This window comes from Botrytis porri (assembly GCF_014898465.1).
Source record: "Botrytis porri strain MUCL 3234 chromosome Unknown BPOR_028, whole genome shotgun sequence".
Lineage (NCBI taxonomy): Eukaryota > Fungi > Ascomycota > Leotiomycetes > Helotiales > Sclerotiniaceae > Botrytis > Botrytis porri.
Window position 1 is genome coordinate 90,460 of NW_024066102.1, and position 25,638 is coordinate 116,097.

At 38.4% G+C, this 25,638-nt stretch overlaps 4 protein-coding genes across 4 annotated transcripts; 2 read left to right on the forward strand and 2 right to left on the reverse strand.

Annotated features, from left to right (window-relative positions):
• Positions 1–172: 172 nt before the first annotated feature.
• EAF01_011970 (uncharacterized protein) lies at positions 173–1,711 on the forward strand (the record flags this gene model as incomplete). The annotated part of the gene is made up of 2 exons (XM_038920228.1): positions 173–297; positions 352–1,711. The coding sequence occupies 2 exons, from the start codon at positions 173–175 to the stop codon at positions 1,709–1,711; spliced, it is 1,485 nt and encodes a 494-aa protein (XP_038764280.1).
• Positions 1,712–3,286: 1,575 nt separating this feature from the next.
• On the forward strand, positions 3,287–6,826 carry EAF01_011971 (uncharacterized protein; the record flags this gene model as incomplete). Its single annotated transcript, XM_038920229.1, has 11 exons — positions 3,287–3,360; positions 3,487–4,102; positions 4,150–4,371; positions 4,424–4,582; positions 4,864–4,954; positions 5,013–5,237; positions 5,293–5,549; positions 5,604–5,640; positions 5,690–6,514; positions 6,596–6,640; positions 6,780–6,826. 11 exons carry the CDS (start codon positions 3,287–3,289, stop codon positions 6,824–6,826), a joined length of 2,598 nt encoding a protein of 865 aa, XP_038764281.1.
• A 5,361-nt stretch (positions 6,827–12,187) lies between these two features.
• On the reverse strand, positions 12,188–13,012 carry EAF01_011972 (uncharacterized protein; the record flags this gene model as incomplete). Its single annotated transcript, XM_038920230.1, has 2 exons — positions 12,188–12,707; positions 12,816–13,012. The coding sequence occupies 2 exons, from the start codon at positions 13,010–13,012 to the stop codon at positions 12,188–12,190; spliced, it is 717 nt and encodes a 238-aa protein (XP_038764282.1).
• A 2,266-nt stretch (positions 13,013–15,278) lies between these two features.
• Positions 15,279–16,496, reverse strand: EAF01_011973 (uncharacterized protein; the record flags this gene model as incomplete). Its single annotated transcript, XM_038920231.1, has 2 exons — positions 15,279–15,970; positions 16,025–16,496. 2 exons carry the CDS (start codon positions 16,494–16,496, stop codon positions 15,279–15,281), a joined length of 1,164 nt encoding a protein of 387 aa, XP_038764283.1.
• Positions 16,497–25,638: the final 9,142 nt, after the last annotated feature.

Genomic DNA, 25,638 nt, shown 5'->3' on the forward strand with positions numbered 1-25,638 from the left:
AATCCGGTCGCTGCAAAATTGTTCATACCTACCACAAGTTGTGGTCGCTCTATATTCTTTGAAAACGTAAGGTTCTATCCTATGAACATTACACCTTCATTCGGAGATCCTCCCTTTTTGCCAAGCGCGGATAAACTCATCTTCTACAATAATTCACCCTAATCAAGCTTCTATGTCCGATTACTCCTCATCATCAGGGCCTGTGACGGCAACATCGTCGAAGGAGGCTAAAGCAAAATCACCGCATCGATATAGAATATGCGGAACTCCTGTTCGAACGGGTTGCAGGACTTGCAAGTGAGTGAACTTAATATGGAGCTTCATTGAGAATTCCACTCACATTCATAACAGGATTCGTCGAGTCAAATGTGGAGAGGAGAAACCATTTTGTAAGAGGTGTACTTCCACTGGACGGCATTGTGATGGATATGAGATTATCACAGACTTGAAAAGGCGAAATGTCACAAAGAGAAAACCTTCCATACCGACAAGTGTGCAGTCTAATACGCTCGAAGATCCTTTAGAATCGATTGTGTTGGATTTCTTTCGTACGTATACAGTAGCCGAGTTTGCCGGAGACTTCTCTACTGAGTTCTGGGAAAGGAGGATTTTTCAAGCTGCTACCATCGAGCCGTCAATCCGTCACGGTATTCTCGCATTAGGTGCCATCCACAAAAATTATACCGAAACCTATCAGGAACCTCAGAACAAAGCTGAGAAGCCAACACTGGCACAAGCGTTTGCTTTCCGTCAGTACACAAAAGCTATCCAAATTTTGCGTCAATCAATAGTCCGCGAGCCTCACTCACTAGACATGACATTGATTTCATGCATTTTGTTCATCTGTTTCGATTGTCTCGTAGGCGATCAAGCCGTAGCACTGGTTCATCTCAAATCAGGACTCAAGATCCTCGACGATATACATGCCACAAATGCCCCTTCCTCCACTGCAGCGCAATGCGCACGGGACTATTCCCCATTATTGTTGGTACTAGGAGGACAAATAGCCGCATTCATCAATCCCAAAGCTGGAGTAGATAGAGGGGCATTCTGGGCAGCGATGAAAAGAGCCGGTTGCTCAACTTCCCAATTCACACCTTTCCAATCACTTGAAGAAGCTCGCTACTCATTACGAACTCTCGGTGCAGACATATTGCATGCGCGTCACACAAATTGGAACTACGTTACCGAAGAAATAGTCACGAGTGAATTTGGCCCCATGGTACGAAGCCACTACATGGCGTTAGAGAACTGGTCAAATCGTCTAAACGCATTTATCGAAAGAACTTCAAGCAATCAAGGAACTACAGCCGTTGCCTCGACAAAACCAATCCGCATCCGCGGCGTATCATTACTCAGAGCCCACCATCTCCTATTTTCTATGAATGCCGCAGAATCGCATACACCCAGTTCCAAGTTTGAAGAAATGCTCGATTTATCCGAGGCGCTGGTCCTAGAAGACAAAGCTTATTGGAAATCGCAATCCATGCCAAGGTTCATGATCGATACTGGATTGATTGTTCCACTGGTCTATACAGCGGTTCGTAGTGCTGATATTCAACATAAAAGAAGAGCAATTGGGATCTTAGCACAGGCGCCTGGAAGAGAGGGATTATGGGATACGCAGTGTGCAATTGATATTGTAGAGGGAGAGCTAGCCGCTGCAAAAGGCCAGAGTTCAAGGCTGCAGATTCCGTATTTTCATGATTAAGAGTGGAAGAAATGCAATAGTAAGAGGTCACGTCTTCTGTGTGGGTTACAGAGTAGGTCGGTGTTTCATATCATATAGATGATTGATTGATCAGCCCATAGGTCAATAGGCCAAAGGTCTCTTTTCTTAAGTGCGTGATACCTGTCATTGAACAATTTCATCTCAATTGATATACATGTATTGATCTGGATATGGGTTGAAGGATTTCAAGGTCCATTTCCGTGATCTTCTGTATATTTCTATATGTGTGTAAGATAGTAGTGTCATATTATAGATTTTACAAGAAATGTAGACTTCAACAATCTTTTTCTCGCCATCTATTACAGAGAATTTGCCATGTGAGATAAGCCTCATATACTCGTAGTAGGGTGTACTCTATAAGTGTCATACCAGGCCCTTACGAAGCATAACACCAAAGTGAAGCCAAGCGATAAAGCCCCTAAGCCACCCCAACCACCAAGATTTCCAATAAATCTTGGCAGCTGTACATACACAAAATCTTGACAACCAAGCAAATCAAAATAAGCACAACACAAAATTCCTATTTTCGAATCCTCTCAAACTCAAACCCCCATGACGACAACGGCACACCACTCTGTAGACTACCGGAAGAACCCTTGGACCAGTGTACTCGTCTGCCTACAACGATCTCCATCCAAATCGTAATTCATTGGCTTGATACCAAGAATGATTTTACGTAGGGTTGCTGGGGTTTCCAACAGGGGGATTGATGACAGAGGGGTGGGATTGGTAAAAGAATCTACAAGGTGATATATACTCCGTAGGGGGTGTTCCTTGATATAGCCCGTAACTACAAGCTACCGGTATGTAAATGACAAGCAGGGCAGCACACTTGAGCTTTCAAATCTCAAGCTTATGGAACTTTTATCGAACTATCAATCAGAAATAAACTGCACACTGCACAGTAGACGATTTATACGCGACTTTCTTGGAGTCGTTTAGAGAATAGTATCTCGAATGTCGCCATAGCTAGCGGAAAATGAAGAACGATAACAGTATACCAACAGATAGTTCTTGAATGTACAAATACTGTGCTTCGAACCTACATCGTACAGTTGCGATATTCCTCACCGTCAATCAATTTCCCAATTGAACCAATGGAGAGAAAATGACAATCCAACCATCGGGAATATCTGACGGGGGTCCTAGTTTCAGGGTGGAGCTACGCCGCACATCACCCTCGCCATAACGTGTTTTGGGCCCTTGGCATGGTATCTGCAGATGCAAATTTCCAACAATAGCTCAGGAAAGATCGCTGGCCCTCGATTTGTAACCAGCAAGAGTGGAATTTTGTGTGGACAAAATTGAGAGAGCGATGGAAGGATTCGAAATATTCTCATGCCCAGCTACCGTGTACTTCTTTTCGACCAGGAAGTTTTTTTTAAGTCTGCGAAATTAAGAAGTCTGTTTCATCATGGAGTACACCATTCTCAGCCTTCAGCCTTATCGCGCTCGTAGAGTTACACTGCAATTTTGATATTGCTGATAAAAATCTAGAAGTGTGAGTGAAATTCGCACGCGAATTGGCAGTTCTAGAGCTACACATCTCTCGAAATGGCAGCGAGGTTTTCGAGATTGTTTGATGATTGGGATCAGGATCATAGGGATATAACCGTGCTAGAGTATGGGTAAGAGAAGCTTAAATTTCTTCTTAGTTTTAGCTTTTGGCGCATTGACTGAGGGGAACAAATTGTTATCAGATGAACATTAGATTGGATATTTCTTTGCTAACACTTCAATTGGCCTTGTAACAGCCCTGATGTTAATGATTCACCACCCAGATATCATTCTTCGCAAAACTGTACAGAATATATATCCCCATCAGCAGATCTATCCGAAAGACCAGACCTACCAGAACCAGTCCTCGAACCTACAACTCCCTTTTCACTATTCGACGATGGGATCTCAACTCGACGTTTACTGGATGGTAGAGGAAGTTATGCCTCTAGTTACAGTCCATCTTTTCCCTCCGCACACGACTATCAAGCCTTGAAAGATGTTGGTCAAGATAGTCTTGGAGATGATCCCTCTCCGAGTGAAGCACGTCTGCGAATTGGTTCTGGCGTGACTTCGAATATGAAGAGAATATGGAGCAAATCGACAGCTTTTACGAAACCACGCTCTCAATCTTCATTTGATGGACAGTTTGCGCAGGGGAAAGATGGGTGGTGGAAACAACAAATGTTGGTGGATCGAAGTTTGAGATCAATGGCGGGGTTTACACTTCTTTGTGCTATTATTATGTTCATCATAATGGTTGCATACTTACCTGCATTTAATTCTCGGTTGAATAAACAGAGTACGAGTGTAGGAGGAAAGGATGGGGAAAGCTGTGAGAGTATGGAGAGTAGGAATATTATGAGTAGGATTGTTACGTAGAAAAGCTTGGGAAGCTTGCTAATTTATGACTTGTGTAGGCTGTTCATCTTTTTATCAACATTGCAGCGACCATGATTTTGGGTTGTTCGAATACCTATCAGCAGTTAGTAACTGCCCCGCTAGTTGAGGAGATTCCATTCATTCTCTCGAAAAAGGGTGATGCAAAATGCGGTACAAACTCACCCTGGAATATCAATGTTAAAAGATCAGGAAAATTGAAGGCTTGGGGATCATGGTTATTACTTATTTGCACTTCAATTGTACGTTTCAAGCGAGCTTTGATAAAGGGGTACTTTATTGACTATTTTACAGCCAGTTCATTTCCTCGCAAATTCGGTCATCGGACCTTCGTTTTATGTTGAGATGCCAACAAATGTTACGTATTCATTCAATCAAACTTTCTCCCTGGGTCCCCATCAAGCGTACTATTACAGCCCGGCATACCATTTAGACTCGTATGATTCTGCATGCGTAAGTCAATCTCCATTCTTTTGAGCTTTTTTGGAGAGGTTTGCAATATAGAGACTTAGGGTTTCAATGGTCTGGATTGTGATCCTACAAGAAGAATTCTCTTAATATGGGAATCAATCGAAATATTCAAATCATTCATGATTGAGTTGATTTCAATATTCAATTCGGATATTGAAATCCCCCATCCAGTCTGTTCATTCTAACCATTAACGCCCAGAAAATAAATCCGCAGCAGAACTTCTCCAGATTTCATCTGCCAGACTAACAAAGCTTGTATATAGTGGACTGCTTTTAGATCCGGGCTATATGTTCTGCCGAACAATATATCTCAATTAAGTGACCAATACAATACTGATATTCTTGGAAATTCGAGTAAGCACCCTCAATTCTGCTCATAGACTCACGTGCAGCGCTCACAAATAACTTGTAGCTTCTTTCAAATCCGTTTCTGTTACCTACAACCAAAATTGTACAGAATATAGAAGAACAGCGACTGTCGATGAAGCTCTGACAGAGGTTAATTACACTGGCTCGTATACTTGGTCGGGCCAGTATTCTAAAGGGAACTGTGCCTTGCGATCAGGTGTTTATTGCGTATTGGAAGATGAACAACCAAAGAAATGTCGGCTAAATGTTCGAATGCAAGCTTGTTTCAGTATGTAATCACTTTTGTCCTAAATTTCTAGATTTCAAATTCTGACAATTATCAGCACTTTTTGGGTGTCTTCTAATCAAAGCTATATATATGATCGGTTTGAATTATCGAGCGAGACATAGGGTTAAGAATCATTGTTTGACATATGGAGATGTGATAGTTGCATCTGTCATCAATCCAGATTTGAAGGTTCATAATGAATGTTTACTCAATTCTGGAGATGGTTATCGACACAAGGTGTCACATCAATGCCATAAACATTGCAAAGATCCGATTCCCTCAACTACTGGTGATGATATAGGTCACTGCCAGGTAATGTGATCTTGCCATTATCTTCTCCATCATACTGAACTCGTCTTTCCACAGAAATGCAAGAAGTTTAATGAGACTGATAAAGCTGCTGGTGAGTCCTAATAATTTAGTCTTTATAGTTTTGAATCTAATACATTTAGATTTACCACATCCAACCATAGCAATCAAATACAAACGCTCACTTCTCTCCAATCTCGGCTCTACCGCCATAACTCAAATGATAATTCTAATGTTTTGCTCCTTCGCAATGGTTGGCGTCTCCATCATGCTCATTACCCTCATGGTCAGCACGACATCAGACTACAACCATTACTGTCACAATCCCGCTTTCAACCGTGAGTCCTACAGCGAGTGCGACATCCCCCTCTCTCAAACCCTCAAACAAAACTTCGGTACCTGGGGTGGCTTCTCATCCAGCGCCACATTAGCATCCCTCCCACCGGACAAAATCAGCAGCGAACTAATCGCCTTCGCTATCTCCAACGGCGCCCAATTTCTCTTCAGTCTCCTCTATCTCCTCCTCATCTACAACATTACCCTCATATCCATGGAACACGAATGGGGCACTTTCGAAACCCAACGTCAAAAGCTGCGCGCAACCATCGTTTCCGGAACCCCCTTCTCCCAATCCTACTTCCTGCAACTCCCCTCCAAAATACTCATTCCACTCATGATCTTCGCTTCGGCCATGCATTGGCTCCTCGGCGAATCCATCTCCACCGTCGAATCTATCTATACCGATCCGACATACGGAGTCGAACACTCGGTTTATTTCGTCACGTACGCAGCCTATCCGATTTTTCTGAGTACGCTGTTGATGATTGGTCAGACGGTAATTTGTTGGTGGGCTTTTACATATAGAAGAGAGGGATTTATTCCGCAGATGTATGGGAGTATTAGGGCTTGTTGTGCTAGTACGAGTGAGCTTGAGGATTTTGGGAGGGGGGGAATTCAGTGGGGGGATTGTGAGTTTTTTTTGGATTTTTTCCTCTCTCGTGGTTTCGTGATTATGCTGGATTCTTGACTAATTCGTTTGCGTGTGATAGTGGGAATGGGTGAAAGATTTAGACATGCTGGTTTCTCGGCTGATGGTTAGTCCCTTTTTCCTTCTCCCTATTTCCGATCTCTCTCCTCCTGTTCCCCCTCGTTCGTCTTCCCTCCTTTACCTATTCCCCCCTTCAAATCCAACCATCCATCCAACCATCCATACATACTAACACACCCCTTTAGAACCCGGAAAAATCATTCCCGCAAAACTTTACTGCGGTCGTGGTTAACACCCCATCCCCCATACCGACCTCCAATTCTATATCCTAATCATCCATGTTTAAATACAAACATAAATATCACCAAACCCACAGTTTTAATGTAAGATTACGAAGTTACGATTTGGAAAGGATGGATAGGCGTTTGTTCTTTTTAGGGGTGGTAATTTGTTGAATTGAATGAAGTGGGATGAATTGAGATGTAATGTATACCTCGGGACTTTATACTCATATTTATATTTGTATTTGTGTTTAGTATGTATGTATATAAGAGTTATCGAACTTACTTATTATACTCTATAAGTTTTATAACAAAATCCCTATAAAAATGATGTTTTTCTATACAAATTAAAAAAGTTAATAAAAAAGTTAATAACTTTTTCAATTTAAAAAATCTTTTAAATAAATGAGTAATACTAACGTGGTTTAACACCGAGTGCACCATATCACCGAATGCACTACTTCAAAATACACCAAAATTAGCCTTTTCCTAATATTCATATTTTAATCCTTAATTAATATTTTTTAAAAAACAAAAAAGATTTATTAATAAGAAAATATTTTTTATAAAAGTATTAAATTTCTATATAAAAATTTCTATTATATTCTATAAAAAGTAGAAATTGTCACGATTTTCGTTACAAAAAAACTATTCCTATAATAACTACTATATTAATTCAAATTTTTAATAAATAATTAAATTTTTATAATATTTATATAATTAAATGTTACAATTTCAAATTTTGAAAAATTATATTATTAAATAAAGAAAGTGCACGGTTACGCACAGACGTATTTTGTATGTAAAATTTGTGGTGCACTTGGTGATATGGTGCACTCGATATTAAACCATGTTATTCTTTATTGAAAAAAACAATTATTTCATTTTTAATCATATTTATTTATAAATTGTATAGATTTGAAATTGAAAAAAATTGAAAAAATTGAAATTTTTTAACTTGTAATGCTTTTCCTATATAAAATAAGTAATTTTTTTAGAAAATTTATAATTCTTATCTTCAATAGCTTATAACTTCATAAATAAAATATTTAAGATAAACTAACTTTTTATATATATAATCAATTTAATTCTAAATCAATTTTGAATTCTTTTTATCAATTTATATAAAGTTTTAGTAAAGAAATAAAGGTCTTAAAAGCTGAAAAATTAATAGTTTTATGTTACGGGAGCTGCCTCTAGGGTCACGTGGAAGTGTCTAGAGATCTCTCGAGGTGGTTTAGACTAGACTTCAAGTAGGAATTCAATAAGGTTGTAACTGGTTGCAATTCTCGTAACTATAGTAATGAAACTAATGATTGTTCTTGAGCACGAAGCTCTACATGTAAAGAAACCCTTTCCCTTATATAGACCTTTGCACTCTGCGATCCCATCGATCCCACTCACTGAGAGTAGTGGGCGTAGTGGGATCCCACTGATCCCATTGATAATAATCGGTGGGACTGATGGGATGGTCCATCACGTGATACTAGTCCCGTGAGTCTTGTCGTCCTGTCTTATTTCCTGTCCTAGGGCTAATCCCTTGGGAGCTTACTAATCCTAGCAAGACCTCTCTTGCTTACTGTGTCCTGTATTGCTTATTCTTCTTAGGACCCTACTGTCCTAGGAACCATGTCCTATGATTCAGTGTATTCTATAACTAATACTATATACATGCCTGAGGCTTTCCTTGGGTGCCTAGTGTCCCCCGGTATACTGCAGCTGAATCACTGAGGCCTATAATACCATTATAGCCTATAAGTCAGTGATTCTACAGCCTGTTACTAATCCGTTGTAACATTTTAGCGGGGAAATCGAAATCTATACGATGAGAAGGTTCTAGAACTCTTATATATATATGTATATATGTATGTATGAATATTATAACTCGATAGAATAAATAAAATAAGAACGAACATACGGAAGAGAATATAAAAGTATTAAAACCAGGGGCCTGCGAGCCCTCGAACTCCTTATATTAATACGATGTAAATTTAAGTTTAAAGAAAGTATTATAAAATATAATTTTGAATAGTAATTAGATTGAGAGCTTACAGACGAAGTTGATTTACCTTCTTTCAAATTAATAATAATAATAATAATAAATCATGTAATCAATATTATATAATCTAGATTAGTAATATATTATAAATATAAGCTTATTAAGACTCAATTTATTCATAATAGAATATCAATAATTCAAAAATAGATTTTTCAAAAGCCTTTACTTTGATCTATAAGATTATCTATTTTGTTATTTTTTATTCAATTTAATTAAAATAGTTTTTGTTTTGATTATTATATTATATTATAATGTTAAGGAAGTTTAATTGATTAGATTACTTGAATCGAATCTCATTAAGCGAGTGTTTCTTATTTTAGATTATATTTTAATATTTTTATCTAAATTAATAATTATATTATTGAATTTTAAAAGTGTTGGAACACGTGACTATGGACGTGACATTACATGTCACGCTTTACCTTATTTATATACTTCGTATATAAATAAGAGTAATATACATATATATAATCGTAATTCCCTTTTTATATAAAGAGAATAGATAGAAATAAAAAACCCCTTTACTTATACTTATTATATATATATACTTTATTAAGTCTGTTTAATAAAAAGCTTTAAATTTAAAACAATTTATTAATATAAACTTTAAAGTCTTGAAAAGAATTTAATTTCAATGTATTATATAAACCCTAATATTAAAGTTAATACTATAAAAATAAAGTTAACTAAAAGCTCTTAGCTTATACTATATAATTATCTCTTTTTCTTTTTTTTCTTTAATTAAAATTGATTTAATTAAAATAAATTATTCCAAGTTATAATATAATAATATAATACTATAACGCTATAGTACTAACAATATTATATAAAAGAGTTTAAACTAATTTTATTATTCAAATCGAATCTCAGGTATAATGAATAAACTTTTTTATATAATGTAGTTTATTAGTAAATATATTATATTAATATAACGTGGTTTATCATCGAGTGGGCTACTTCAAAATACACCAAAATTAATGCTTTTTTAATATTTTTATTTTGATAATCAATCATTATTTTTTAAGAAAAAAATTAATATAAAATATTAATAATAATTTAGCTCTTTATAAATCTAGTTTTGATATAAAAATTTCTTTTATATTTAAAAAAAAATGAAATTTATCACGATTTTCATTACAAAGGAAGTATTTTTATAATAACTATTATAATAATTTGAATTTTCAATAAATTATTAGAATTTTATATTATTTTTATAATTAAAATTTATAATTTTAATTTTTAGAAAATGTCGGAACATGTGACCAACAACATGACATTACATATTACACTTTACCTTATATACGCACAAAGTACGTAAGTAGGAGTAGTATACATATATAAATATAGCAATTCCCTCTTCATATAAAAAGAGTAAATAGAAATAAATAATCCTTTTACCTATATATATTATATATACACACCTTACTAAGTCTGTTCAATAGAAAATTCTATTGATAAATAAAGAAAGTACACGATTATACACAGAAGAATTTTGTATATAAAAATAATGATCTACTTGATGATATGACCCACTCGATGATAAATCACGTTATATACTATTCTTTTTATATATAAAATTTATTTATATATATTAAACAGACTTAGTAAGGTGTATATATACAAGGTACAAGAGTAAAAAGAGTTGTTTTATTCTATCTGTTCTCTTGATACGAAAAGAGATTTATTAAGTATATATACGTATACTAATCCTACTTATATACGGAGTACGTATATAGGGTCAAGCGTGACATGTATTGTCACGCCCCTAGTCACGTGTTCTAACAATATATAACTATACACTTTCTTTATTTATAAACAGGATTTTCTAAAAATTGAATATATAATATTGAAATATATAAATATTATAAATTTCTAATAATAAACCGAAAATTCGAATTATATCAATAGTTATTATAAAAACAACTTTTTGTAATAAAAATCGTAATAATTTAACTTTTTTTTAAAATATCATAAGAATATTTAATTTTTACTATTATTGAATATCCTTTTTTTAAAAAAAAGAAATAATGATTAATCATTAAATCATAAATATTAAGAAAAACTTGATTTTAGTATATTTTTAAAGTAGGCCACGTATTAATATAATATACGCACTAATAAACTATATTATATATTAATAAACTACGTTATATATAATACTTTAATTCTTATAAACAGTGAGGTTATCAAGGAGGTAAATCTCCAACAAAATAAGCGATTTTTATCGAAAATTTCAAGAATTTCAATTTCAATCCCCCTTGACAAAACTATTCTAAAAATATTTAAAAATAAATCATCTGTTTTTACGAATATCTTCATTGATCTTGAATATTTTAATAATATAACTTTGAATTTCACTCTGCAATATAGTAGATAAAGGTTTTAGCTGGAAAAGCCTTACATGTAATATAATCTTATAATAAGTAGACTCGAGAACTCTTACCTACTCATTATATAGTTTTTAATTACATTTCAATGAACATTAATTCATTTCGAATATTACCTACCTACCTACCTACCTACCTACCTACCTAATACAACGAAAAAGAATTCTTCTCATCCCTTTGTACTGGATATCTATGTGTTGAATTTAGTATCGGTAGGGGTATTGGTATTGATATCGGTATTGAATCATTGGCGCATAGATGGGAATCGTATTTCCCCTTGCCGAGAAGTCACTCAGTGGATTGTATTGTCTAGATATCAAGACAAGATCAGATAGGTGAACACCGTCATTGCAAGTGATCAATTTACTTTGCTTTTTTTGGAAAAAGTTTGTGAGATGTTACGGGATATATCTTTTTGATTGTAGTTTTATAGGGGATGAATGAGGAATGAGGGATAGTGTATCTCGTTCTGTGAGGTGAGGATGAATGGGATGATTGTGAGGAGTAATTCGGTGACCTAGCTAGATATTAGAAATTAAATGATTTTCTGAAGAGATTTGCTGAAGAGAAAAGCAAAATCACAAGTTACGTTGTAGACACAAACTCAAATTCATAGAAAAGATTTATTATTACCCCGATCTGTATCGCGGGTATGAAAAATACATGGGTAAACTAGACTACACCAAAGCGCCAATATGTAGTAACCTTGTTGTGGTATCTCTCGCTTGAAAAGTACAGATGGTATAAAGGAAAAGAAATGTCGTCGCGGTCGTGTCATTATGTAAGTCTTCCTCTCCTCTCCTTCCATTACTAGATTCGGGCTTGTCTAGTCCGTCGATTCGCTTCCTAAATGTCCACTCCTCCATTTTCCCTTCATCACATCAAACCCCCGGGCACTTTCATCAATAGTAGGACCAGGAAATTACCTAGTATCCACTGCGTCTCTGCCAAAAATGTCTCTTAGCCGGTCTCACACCCCCCACATATCCCTTCTCTCCCACTGCACTCCTCGTCTTCTTCTTATGCATCCTCTTACTCAAACACGTAACAAACACGACGACTGCGCCCAAGAATCCTGCAATCATAGCCGCCAAGATACACCAGATACCCACGCTGAAATAGGCATGACTTCCACTTCCATCTCCATTAACATGGTTTTTGATGATTCCAAACAGTGCAAAATCACACGCCATAGCGACCAATGCAATGATGAATGCGATTGCAGAGACGAGAGCCGCGAGGAATGAACCAATAAATCCGGCGCCGAGTGCGAGGAGGAAGGCAATAAACATTACTCCGCAGGCGACGGGGTGGAGAATCATCACGCTGGTGAGGGCTTTGGTGGTGTCTTCGCTGGCGGTGTTGACATTGGTGGATTCGATTTGGGACATGATGGCAGCGGGGTTGTAGCCGATGTGTTTTTTGGTGCAGTAGTCGTTTCCATTTCTGTTTTTGAGAAGAGTTGTTAGTATGATATTCCTTATATTGGGTTGATATCTTCTCGTGCGCTCGGGTGAGATGAGATGAGGGGATGTAAAGAAAAGAGAAACCTACGAATCAACATTCAAAACACAATATCCAAAGGTACCAAATGAAACCACGGAATTGTGAGAATCGGTTCCATTTGTCAATTTGACTTTCATGATTCCGATATCATTGATGACGGGGGCGGAAATGGTAGTTATGAGGAGGAGGATAGAAGAGGCGAAGAGCAGAAATGTACCGAAGTGGTGGAGGAAACCGGTGGCCATTTTGAAGGTTGGGTACTCGATTGATGTTTGAGTGTTTATTGGAGATGTAGAGTATGAACAGAGAGAAAGTAAAATCAAGTCCAAGTCTTGATTGATAGATGGATAGAAAGTTGATTAAATTGCCTGGTCGGTAGATACTCTATCTCCAAAAAAGAACAAGAAAGGGTCTCTAAGCTTTTAATATACCTATTAGATTCTTACCACCAACCTACTCAAGAGAAAGTGACATATGAAAGTGGTGCGTTGGTCGCATATCCTGAATCTTGATTTCAGACCTATGGGAAAGAAAAAAAGGTTCACAAACAAGGAAGTAAAATATTGATTGACATGGGTCGGGCGACAGGGTGATGATATTGATTGATTGTGGCGTCTTGTTCTTAAGTGGCTCATCGTCATAGCTTTGGATGAATGGGATGAATGGGATTGCATGTACCGGTCAGTATCCAGGTTGTGAAGATACGACACGACGTGGGAGTGAAGACTGACCACTTGAAGGGAAGGTATAATAGAGTGAATGTGATGTGAATGTTGTTGGTGTTAAAAGTAGAGTGAAGTGTGATGGAGATTGAGTTATTATGTAATGTAATAGCTTTGTGTTGAGTGAAGTTTCATATCATCTATCATCCACCAGTGTATGTCATCATGTCACTGTCATCCCCACTCATAAAAGGCCTTGCAGAATAGAAACGTCAACCATTTTAGCCGATACTGGGGAAAACTAGACATCGGGCACTTCTTTCGATACTAAAATAATAAGTAAGAGGACGGATCTACTTGGTAACGTGAGTGTAATAATAGTGCCGTAAGTGTAAGGTACTCACACTTTATAATATATTTATTCTATCAGCATTTACCGTAATTAATTCTTGGATTTTATCTTTGATTTCATCATGTCTGTCTGTCTGTCTGTCATCTCATCATTCATCCATTCTCACCAGGGACTTGCCCGTTCGTCCTACCAAGTGTCACATAATGAGAAAAAGTCTAAAATAAACTTGCCGGTTCCCTTGTAAGGCTGTGCGACCCTTTATCAATAAAGTATAAGTTAACTAAAATAACAAATAACAAATAACAAATAACAAATAACAAATAACAAAAATGACGTAGTAAATTCAGGGGTTCATTTAGTGGCGGGGTCCCTGCAGAATACCATCTAGTAATAATAAGTCCTTGAGGTACTCTTATTCATTCACTATTTGGAAAAGTCGATGAGTTTAGGGGTTTATGACTTTGATAATATAGAAAATGGCTTCTTAACACTCATAATATACTTGATCAAGATATACTTACGGTTCTTGGAGATTTACTTAAACACTTGGCAATAAACTTTCGTGCCGTGCTCAATCGGACGCATCATGAACACGGGATTGAGGATGATATTGTCACATTCTCTCCATCGCCAAACAACACCGTTATCACGGAGTCTGGAATTTGTGTAGAAGCAGATGAGCCTAATATTACACTCGAAATTCATTCGTACTGTATCGGCTCAACCTCATAGCAAAAGGAGTTAATGGAGCTCCTATTTTCTCGACCAAAAGAAAGACGGTACGGTACAATTTCTACAGTTCACGATACTAATTATTGCTTTGCGCACTAGAGGGGAACAGCGAAACCTTTCAAATGATTGGGCCAGTACTAACAAGCAGGCACTCACTTACTCCGCATGGTGGTTCCAAAGTATACCATCTCCATACGACCGGACCCTCAAACCCATAATAAATCATCACGTCCCGCAAGGCTTAGATCGATCTATGAATTAAAGCTTACATCCAAAGCCAAGACTGAGGACCCTTCAACATGAGAAGTTTGATAGTTTCAACCTCAATGGGAGTTTGCAGCCAATATCGTTTCACTCCGTCCTAATTGTCCCATCCTGCTGGTTGGAGTGGCGGAGTTCAGTGGAAGAGAATCGAATGCAAGATGGCTAAGTATACTGATTACTTCTATATGCTGCTAGTTGAAAGCGTCATTCTCATTGATCATACAGACACGGAACCCATCCGATAATCAGACTTTTTTTTAAAATTCTATATTTTCTACACTGTCATGGCTCAAATACTATTAACAGTATCGAGTATGGCCAATCTCACTCCAAATTCTTATGTACAGAATGAAAACTCCTCGTTCGAATCATTCAAACCACCCCACAGTATCTCGCTCACAAAAGATTCAACCACACGCTAACCTCTACTAACCTTCTCAACTCAAGATATCCAACGTGACTATCAATTTATGTACAAAAATACCCTCGGCCTCCATTCGCTCAAGTCAACTTTAGAAGAGCTTTCGCATTCTCGTATGCCAACTTCGTCTTGGTAAGTGTGTTCATCTCCAAACGGTCAAACCATCCCGCAATCTCCACCGTATCCTCAAATGGATAATCCACACTAAACATTACTCTATCCTCACCTGTTCTCTTGATCGTATCCACCACTGTTCCCGCATCTTGTACACCCGCAGTTGTAACCCAGAAATTGCGGAGCCAGTACTCCTCCATCGTCAGCTTGCTGTTGAACAAATCTTGATTGAAATGTCTCAATCGCTGATCAATACGTGGAAGGAAAAATGGAAGTCCCTCTCCACAATGTCCGAGCACAATCTTAAGAGTAGGGTATTTATCCAGAGTTCCGGAAACCATGAGACGGAGAGCGTGAGCACCTGTCTCGGAGGAAAATCCCCAGGGAGATGAACCCAAGAATTCATAGCCTTTGACGCTGAGAAGTTGGCTAGGGGCTGGCATACGTGGATGCAAGTAGATGGGAACATCTAGCTCGACTACCTTTTCAAGGAAAGGCTCCATGCTTGGGTCGTCGAGATAGACGATATCGTTTGCGGTACCGTTGATACCTCCATTGTTGGTGTAGCCTCCAACGAAGGATCCAACACCTCCGAGTTCTTTGACACAACGTTCGAGTTCGGTAGCGGCCTTGGAGGGCTCTTGAAGTGCATTGCTACCTATTGATTTTCTTTAGTCTCGTTGTAAGTACAAGGTACATGTAGGTTACTTACACCAAAACTCAAATCTCCCCGTGTAATTCGCATTATCCTTATAATTCTTGTACAAATAGTCATTCACATATCCAGCGGCATAGGTCGCATAGGTAGCATTGAAAACACCCTGGATCCCCGGGCCTCCAAATGTTAAAACGGAAATGCTAATATTCGCAGCATCCATATTGGCAATGCGCGAAGGAATATCGAGCATCTTCTCACCTACATCGGCGATGTAGACGGAATCAGAGTATTGAGGTTCGTTGGTGTTGGGATAGTAAGGGACGGTATAGAGACCATTAAGAAGATCATTACCAACATGTTCTTCGAGGGCAATTTTACCAGGAATGGAAGTTGAAGCATCGTAGAAAGTCGGACGACCAGAATTCAAGACGGTTTCTTGAGGTGTATAGTCTGTAGCTGATATGGAAGAAGGAGTGAGGAGAAGAGTCGCCAAAGCAGCTTTTCCAAACGTACGAACAAACGACATGATTGCAAAGTAGTAAACAAAAAACACACACTCAAAATTAAACTCAGTCTCAAACACAACTCTCAAACACAATCTCTCAAACCCAAGACCTCGAGAAAAACTCCCCGTCTATTTATCTCTTCCTTTCGCCCTCCATCTCGCTTCTCACATCCTCAAATTACCTACACCCAGGAACCACATTACTCCATCCAGACGCGTCCACCCGCATCCCTACTAGATACTCCCACCATGCCCCGCATTTCCCCATCCGCAACCTTTACGCCGCGCTTTCCGCATCTTTTTCTATAAATGCATGATTCCCCGACTCGTCCCCCGGATCCCCGAACTAGCAACTTCATGTCTCTCTCCCTCTGATTTGAGGAGACGCAAATTGTTCAATCTTATTGAGAGCCTGCGCACGCGTTTTGACGCAGGTGTAGATCGGAAGGCAATATTCTATGTATAGTATATACAGTATCTCGTCCCAATATCTAGATAGGAGTGCATGTTTTTTTTTTTTTGAAATTTGACACTACCTAGGCCACGGAACGAGAATGCCCTGATCCACATCTAAGAAAAGAAGCTTTGTTCCGAGTGGACGGCTTCGTTAGCTATTTTTCCGGTGGAGTGGGATTCATTGGGTCTTGCATTGATCGAGAACAGACCGGTTCTGGTTCGGTTTCGTGCATCGCATCGGCACCTTCGAGTAAGTATTTGTATCTTGTATAGAATCTAGATTTCATTATGGAATACCGTAGAGAAATTGTGGATGTCTTGAAATGCATGATGGAATTATTCTAGCATGAGATTGTATTGTACTCCATACTGTATCCGCATTCCCCGAAAAGTGGACGGCGCTTATCTTGGAGATTGATTAATATGTGAGGAGATTTGTTTGAGGGGAGTGGTTTTTGTAGGCATAGGTACAGAAAACTTGGCTATACCGGACTGGGATATACCGAAAACTGGGATATACTAAACTTATTTTCCTTTTTTTTTTGAAATTTATATGGAAATATTTGTAGCTTACCTATAGATAGACTGAATTGATTAAGAATTTACTACTACTACTATTATGAAAATATCAGAATTTCAATAAAAATCAATATATTAAATTAAACTAATTAAATTCCGGTATAAACCCTTATTATTAATTAATATATTATATATTGAAAAAGTCGAAAAAAGTTGATTATTGTTCACAATAAAGGAGCAGGCCAGTGGAATGCATGTATTATTGACTATGTAGATTAATTGTACTAAGGTAAAATCTAACTACGAAGTGGAAGTGATATATGCACAGTAGCTTAGAGCACGTGCCACAACTTCCAACACTCCCCCAGAGAGCTTACTCTCTCAGCTTCAGTAGTTAGTTTCTTTAAAATTCCTTTTATACGCCCAATAACTGATTGCTTCGAAATTCGTTATTCCTTGATCGTAGGGTTACTGTTTTAATATGGTAGACCATCAAAATCCGATCGTATGCGAACAGACCTTAAGCTTATCTGTTATTCCACGTGATTTTCTTGAAATCATTAATTTTTTTTTTTTTTTTTTTTTTTTGATAAATTCGACGTAAGATGAATCCAATGAATCTGATGAAATAGGTGAAATGGGTGGATTCAGTGATTTTGGTCGATTTGGTCAATTTGGTCGATTTAGTCGATTTTGGAGCACATACCACAACTTCCAATACTCTCCCAAAGAGCTTACTCTCTTTGAAACCCCAGCATGTTCTTGAATCTCTCAAATATCACCCTTGCGCATGGTTTTGTTAATCCATCTGCAGCCATATCACTTGTATTGACATAGCTGGTATTGACTAGATGTTTTTCTGTGAGATCTCGAATGAAGTGGTGACATATGTCAATATGCTTTGATCGCTCGTGTAGATGTGGGTTCTTGGTTAACGCTAGCGCTCCTTGGTTGTCTCCGAGCATTTGAACTCCGCTGTTGCTCCCGATATACTGTGGTCGCTCTAAGTCCCTCAAGAGTTGGGCTACCCATTGCCCTTGTTTGGTGAACATCGCCATGGAAATGTACTCAGCTTCTGTACTAGATGTAGCTACAGATGTCTGCTTCTTGCTTGCCCATGAGATTGGTCCACCATAGAACATTACTACCCCACCAGAGATGCTTTTTCGATCGGTTCTATCGCTTGCCCAGTCTGCGTCGGTGTATACTTTGATGGTGCGTTGTAGGAGGTCATATTCTTTGCAAATATCTGATTGAACTCCCCCAGGCCCAAAACGTAGTTTCTGTTTAATAGTTGACCTCAAATATCTCATAAGGTTTTTGAGTGCAACGCTGTGATGTTTGGCAGGGTTAGACATAGCTTGTGCTAATCTCCCGAGACCGAATGCGATGTCCGGTCTAGTGTAAACCATAGGGTGGATCGTACTGCCGATTGCTTGCTGGTATTCGTTTACATCAGTGAGCTCGTCGTCTGGGAGCGTTGGTCGTAGTTGGTTGTAATCCGAGATTGGTATCTTCCTTGGAGTGTGTTGACCATGGGAGATCCCGAATCGGGTAAGCATTGCATCCAGATACTCTTCTTGATCCATAGTTAACACTCTCTCTGATCTGTTACGAATGATGCGCACTCCTAAGATCTTACTAATCTCCCCCAGGTCTTTGGTGTTGAATCGAGCAGAAAGGTTGTGATAAAACCATTGAATATCTCGTTTTTGTGCAGCAGCAGTAACAATATCATCTACATACACTAGGAGAATTAGCTGGCGCGGGTGATTGGTGTATAAACACGGATCCGCAAGGCTTTGTACGAAACCCATCTTGGTTAACTCTCCTTTCAGAAGAAGGCTCCAATCTCTACCAGCTTGCTTTAGCCCATAAAGACTCCGAAGTGCATGTAGAACGCGGCCGCGACGAACATGAACACCTTGAGGGGGTGCTAAATAGATTTCTTCTTTCAAGTGTGATTCGGTGAACGCATTTTTGATATCGAAATGGGAACACTCGAGGTCCTCTCTTGCAACAATTGCAAGGAAAAGGCGAAGAGTATCGAGTCGAACAGTGGGGGCGAAGGTTTCGTTGTAATCTTTACCTAAAACTTGGCTGAACCCTCTAGCCACTAATCTGGCCTTGAATCGCTCTACCTTATTATCCTTCGTCTTAACAACAAATACCCATTTCGTTGAAACTAGATTGCTCCCTTGTGGTAAAATGAACTCTTCCCAAGTGCCATTCTTGACCAATGAGTCTACTTCTTCTTGAATTGCAGCTTGCCAGTCTTTCGCGTGCTTTTTGTCTGCCATTGCTTCTTTATATGTATTCGGTATCTTGATCCCGAGTATTTCCGTTGCTGGTAGAGCGGTCTCAGCTTCTGCTGGTGCATCTGCTAAAATAGTCAAGATCTTCGAAGCAATTTCATTATTCGTCTCCTGTTCGAATTGATGAATATTTGGAATGGCAATCATGGCGTGCTCAATTGATTCTGATCCTGGCTTATTTAAGGAAGCAAGTAAGGCCCGAATGATTTTGGAGTCTCTCTGTTCTTCTATATCGTCGTCATCGCTTCTCTTTCTCTTCCTAAGATTGTATCTCAAAGGTGGTGTGGAAGTAGATGCAGATGTAGATGCAGTAGGTGGTAAAGTTTCATTAGGTAGTGCAATATCAGGTAATACACTCTCAGGTAATGTACTCGAATTCGATGGTGTATGATCAAGTGGTAAAGTTATATCCTCAGGTGCCCTTGACTTCGGTGGTGTATGATCAGGTGGTGAAGTTATATCAGGTAAAGTAACATCACTTTCTTTGTTGTTTTCCCCTGCCGGTCTTGTTAAATCATCAGCCACTTGTCGGATATTTCCATATTCATCTTCATCAAAGCGTGGTATTTCAGTCTTTGTTCGTTTTGGTATTGGCAAGCGCACCTCTATCGAGTCTGTGATTATTTCATTTGGTGATATTGGTGGATCGACTGGAATAGACGATGATTCAGGGACATTCTTAGGTCTGCCGCGAGGCCTGCGATCAGGTTCTATATTCTTGGTACCTTGTGATCCAGCTACACAGTTTCTGAGTTTGAGATCCAGATCCCCTCCTTTGTAGCTTTCGTCGATTGTAACACGATAAGAGCGGTAAGTATAACCTAGCTCTGGTGAATAAACCTTTATATGCTTGGTGGTGTCTTTTGAGTATCCCAGGAATATCCCAACCCTTGCTGTGTCGCGAAGTTTATCATGCCTTTGTCCTTTTGGGATGGTTTTGGGGTTGATATAGGCGTAACATCGACTCCCCCAGACCTTGCATGTATCGATATCTGGTAATGTGCCTGTAAATGCTTCGAGTGGGCTTCGATCGATTCCATTTGCATCTGGGCCAATACTAGTGCGGTTTCGAATGTATACGTCGTGCTCGACAGCTTCGTCCCAAAATTCTAATGGTAAATGAGCTTCTTTCAACATTGCTCTCATGTCGGTTTCTGCGGTGCGTATATTGCGTTCAGCTGGACCATTTTGGTGAGACGATACAACCACTGTAACCTCTGATCGCACACCAGTCTTCCATTCCCGGACGGCTTGAAGAAGCTCTGGTGCATTGTCGGTTCTGGCAGCAATTACAGCTACTCCTGTAGCAAGTTCAATTTCTTGCTTCCAGGCTTTCAGTAAGGGTATTGCATCGCTCTTCTGTTTCAATAGGATGACCCAATTTACCCTTGTGGCGCTATCGATAATAAGGAGAAAGTATCTGTGCCCTCGAATGGTCCTTGGGAAAGGGCCAGCAACATCGAAATGGATCAATTCTAGCCTTTTGGATTTTCGTGCACTTAGTTGACTTGGGATTCTGTTAGTCATCTTTGTGAGAGCGCACACTTCACAGACATCAAGAGTTGAAGGGACCTTGATCGGTCTCTGGAGTGTAGTGACTTTGTGCAGATTCCTGATTTTGTCAGGGCCGAGATGATTGAAGCGTCTATGCCAGATAAGGTATCTTTCCTTCTCCGTCATGGTTAATTCTTCGACTTCCCCTTTTGTACCATCAATGATCTCTGCAGAGAGCGCAAAGAATGCAGAATCTTCGTATCCTGGTTTCACATGCGAGATGATATACATCCCATCTTTCATTGTTGCTTTGATGATCTTATTATTCTTATCGTTTTCTGGTGTGAAATACATCTTCTTGAGACTGAATGTACCCTTGAGTCCTGCCTCACAAATTCTCTTGGCTGAGAGCAGGTTGACCCCCAATCCAGGTACATATAGCACACCAGCTAATGATGTCCTTGTTCCATCCTTGCACACCATGTCCACTGTTCCTCGCTCATCCGAGTACATAGCTCCCCCACCAACCGTTATCCTTCGTCGCGGAGTACGAATTAGACTTCTGAATAGAGAACGTTGGTCAGACATGTGTGAAGTGGCGCCGGTATCAGCGTACCATTGCGATGGGGATGCCTTACTAATACTTTCTTTGGTGAGATGACAATGCTCAGAATCAGACTCACTATCGACGACACTTTCAGTAGCATCGGAGCTTGATTCGGCGATATGAGCCTTGTGCTCCCTGCGTTTTTTGTCTTTTCGCACTGGAGAGGTGGATTGTCTTCTCTTCTGTTTGTGCTTTGAATCGGATTTCAAGAGACGCTTGGCGCGACGGAGCTGGAAGCATTTTAGGACTGAGTGGCCAGGTTTGTCGCAGAGTTCGCAAGTGATGATGGATGTGTCGGTCTCCGAGCTTGTGCTAGCCTTACGCTGGCGATGAGGTGGGACATATTTCTTTCCTTTTGCAAGGTGTGCCGAGTCTCCAGAGGTCTGGATCTCTGCCTCTTTGACCTGTAGATGCTTGATCTTATCGTCAATGCTTAGAGTAGAACTGACGACACGGATCATATCAATGATGACTTTGTACTCATCAGGGAGAGACAAGGTCAGGCTTTGAAAGAGTGATTTATCTGTACACAAAGCACCGGCTGAAGCATCCGCAGATAAGAGCTTTCGTCGAAGATCCTTGAGCTTATCCCATGCACCTATAATAGTCATATCAGGGGTATCGTCGAAAGAGAAGGTCTTGATCTTGAGGAGGTACTCGTCTGCTGCGATATCATCGATTCTGGAGTATTTGACGGCTAGATAATCCCAAAGTTTCTTTGCTGTATCATATTCGTCCACTAAAGCCTCATCATCGTCAGATAATGAGCGACAGATGTAAGATAATGCACTAGCGTCGTCCTTAAGAAAGGTGGCCTTTTTGTCGATATTGAGTCGAATCTTTGTAGTGGTACTGCCGCTGCCGCTGGAGACTTGAAGTTCTTCGAAATCCTGGATTAAGTTGTCGGCTGCTGCAATCCGTGCATATTCATGCAATGTCTTTTCGCATGTATAGAACCAACCTTTTCCTCGAAGTTGAATTCTTATTTGACGAGTCCAGCGTTCGTGATTCTCTTGAGTGAGAGGAGGGATGCGCTTGGAGTAATCCTTGGATCCAGTGTCTTCGTTCATTTTGAAGGTTCTGCAAGTAGAAAGCTTGCGTCGATGACCTAGGCGTGATTGATGGTGGAATGAAAGAGTGGAAGAGGAACTGTTTAAGACTGCGCTGTCCCGATTGGGATGTACTAGTGTTTGAAGGGAGAAATTCTCTTCAAGGCGGGGTAATTAAGAATAGTGAATTTTGATTTGTAGATAATGATTTTTGAAGTGATATCGAACACTATGTAGCAGGTGATGCTCTTCAGCGTTAAGCTGGAATGAATGGTCTTTTCAGTAATAACTCGTAGTTTTCTTACTTGAGGAAAAGGCGCGATGTAAGTGGTTACTTCGCTGTCGCTGCTCAGCAATCTGTTTGCTGTGCGCACCTCGTATGTTGACGTCGCGTTGCGTAGGAGCTTCTCGTCGTCAACCTCTCCTTTGGCAACGTAAGCTATTCAAAGAGCTTTCGGCCTTAGTCTTACTGCAGAGCTACCGGGCTCATAACCTGTTCACAATAAAGGAGCAGGCCAGTGGAATGCATGTATTATTGACTATGTAGATTAATTGTACTAAGGTAAAATCTAACTACGAAGTGGAAGTGATATATGCACAGTAGCTTAGAGCACGTGCCACAACTTCCAACAATATATAATATAAATAAAATCTTAATACTAATAATATAGTATAAATTATTTGATAAGAAATATATTAATGTCATAACGATTAAATCTTTAATAACTTAAAAAGCATCGAAAAGTATTATTCAGATTATAATCTGTTGGGATTACTTAAGGGGGGGGGAGTCGTCAACTCGAATTACTATATACAGTACTATATAACCTATATAAAATGAATAATATAAATTAAAATGATTTAGAATAAGGTATGATTCTTTTTATTATATATATAATAAAAAGAATCATATAATTCGTTTAAGTATATAATTATATATTCTGATATAAGTAGAATTTTCATTTATAATGAAAATTCGAAATGTATGAGATAAAAAATCAATTTGAATTAAAGATTACTTTTTTTTCTTTATTTTATAATTAAGTTAAAGAAGGTAGGGAAAGAATGAATCAAATTGAAAGTTGTGTATAAGTGAGGAAGAGTCTTATTTGTTAGGGTGGGGTGATTGAAGGGGGGGGGGGGGGGATGTTGAATCGATTTGATTGAGTAGAGTATTTATATTTAATTGAATTTTGAAAGAATTGAAAGTAGAGGGGGGGGGGGGTTTAATTATTATATAAGAATAAATAGAAGTGGATTATTCTTCTATTCCTTTATAAAACTTGAAATATAAATGATTGAATTCTTTTTAATAAGGGAATAGCAACCTAAAGCTTTTAAGGCTTTAATTTTAGTATATTCTTTCAAAAATATAAATGGAGATTGAATTCATATAGAATTTTGAAGTTATTTTGTTAAATAGTTATTTATATTATAATAAACTCTTCAATTTTATAATCTTTTTCCTTTACCCTTTCAATTTAAATAAACTAAATCTATTAAAAATAATAGATAGGCTTTTTTCTGATTTAACAGTTGTACAAAGGAGAGCGTTTGTATTATAAGATGGAGAAGGAAAGCCTAATGAAAGGTTCCTAATAGGAGGGGGGTAGCAAAGCAGTTCTTTTCGTTTGAAGAAGGGGGAGGGCTTCGAATTCGAAAAAATATACTGAGCTCTGAGCAGGATGTAATGGATATAAATTAAACTATCAATTTATCAAATTCTATAAATGTAATAGTTTAGTTTATAAATCAATTAATCCGTTCAATTCTAAAGAAAAACGCAATTATAATTAGGGATTTCTTCTTAATATATTAATTAAAAAAGATAATATAAAAAATATAGTATTCTAGTTTCTTATATAGATTATATATAAATATAATCTAGTATAATCTTGTTCGTTTTTTTGAAGAATATCTCATTAAATGATTTAAACTATTCTCTTCATTTTTATACGAATATCTTTATATAAAACCTTAGAAAATGATTTAATTTATAAATACCTTTAAAGAAGGTAAATACTAATTAATGTTAAGATTATTTAAAAGGGGGAAATCGTTAATTTGAATTATCATATATAGTATTATATAACCTATAACATAACGTATGGGGAACTCGGACATATGGGGAACTCGGACACTTTTTCAATTATTCTACACGCGATCTTGTTCTACGAGCCACACAATCCTCCAATTCCAATTCCGAATCACTTGAACTATTCTCTAGCTCTTCTTCTTCAATCTCTTCTTCTGATTCTTCAATTGGGCGTTTGCGTGGCCGTCCTCGTGGCTTTTTCTCCTTCGGTTTTTCCTCCGCCTCACGTACCATTTTCAATACTTCCTTAGTACTAAAGACAAATTGACCTTGTAATTTGACTCTTTTGCCTTTAGTTCTTTTCTTTCGAGTCTCAATTACCTCTGAGCATCAGAGAGCTGTTTCCGAAGTAGGGCTATCTCAGCATTTTGAGATTCTACAAGCCTAGTCATTCTCTTGGCATATCGACGAGTTGGCGATGCAGGAGAACCACTGCTTGCTAGAGCTGTATTAAAGATCTGATTTGCTTGCCTTAGTTCTGTTCCATCTGGAGGAGAACTCCTGAGTATAGACAAGTCTAGGTCTTGATTGGGGGTTCTCATTTGTGGAGTAGAAGGTTGCTGGGAGGAGTTAAATGGTAATGAATCGAGTACTTTTCGTGAGGCAAAAGGTACTAAACCAGCTCCTC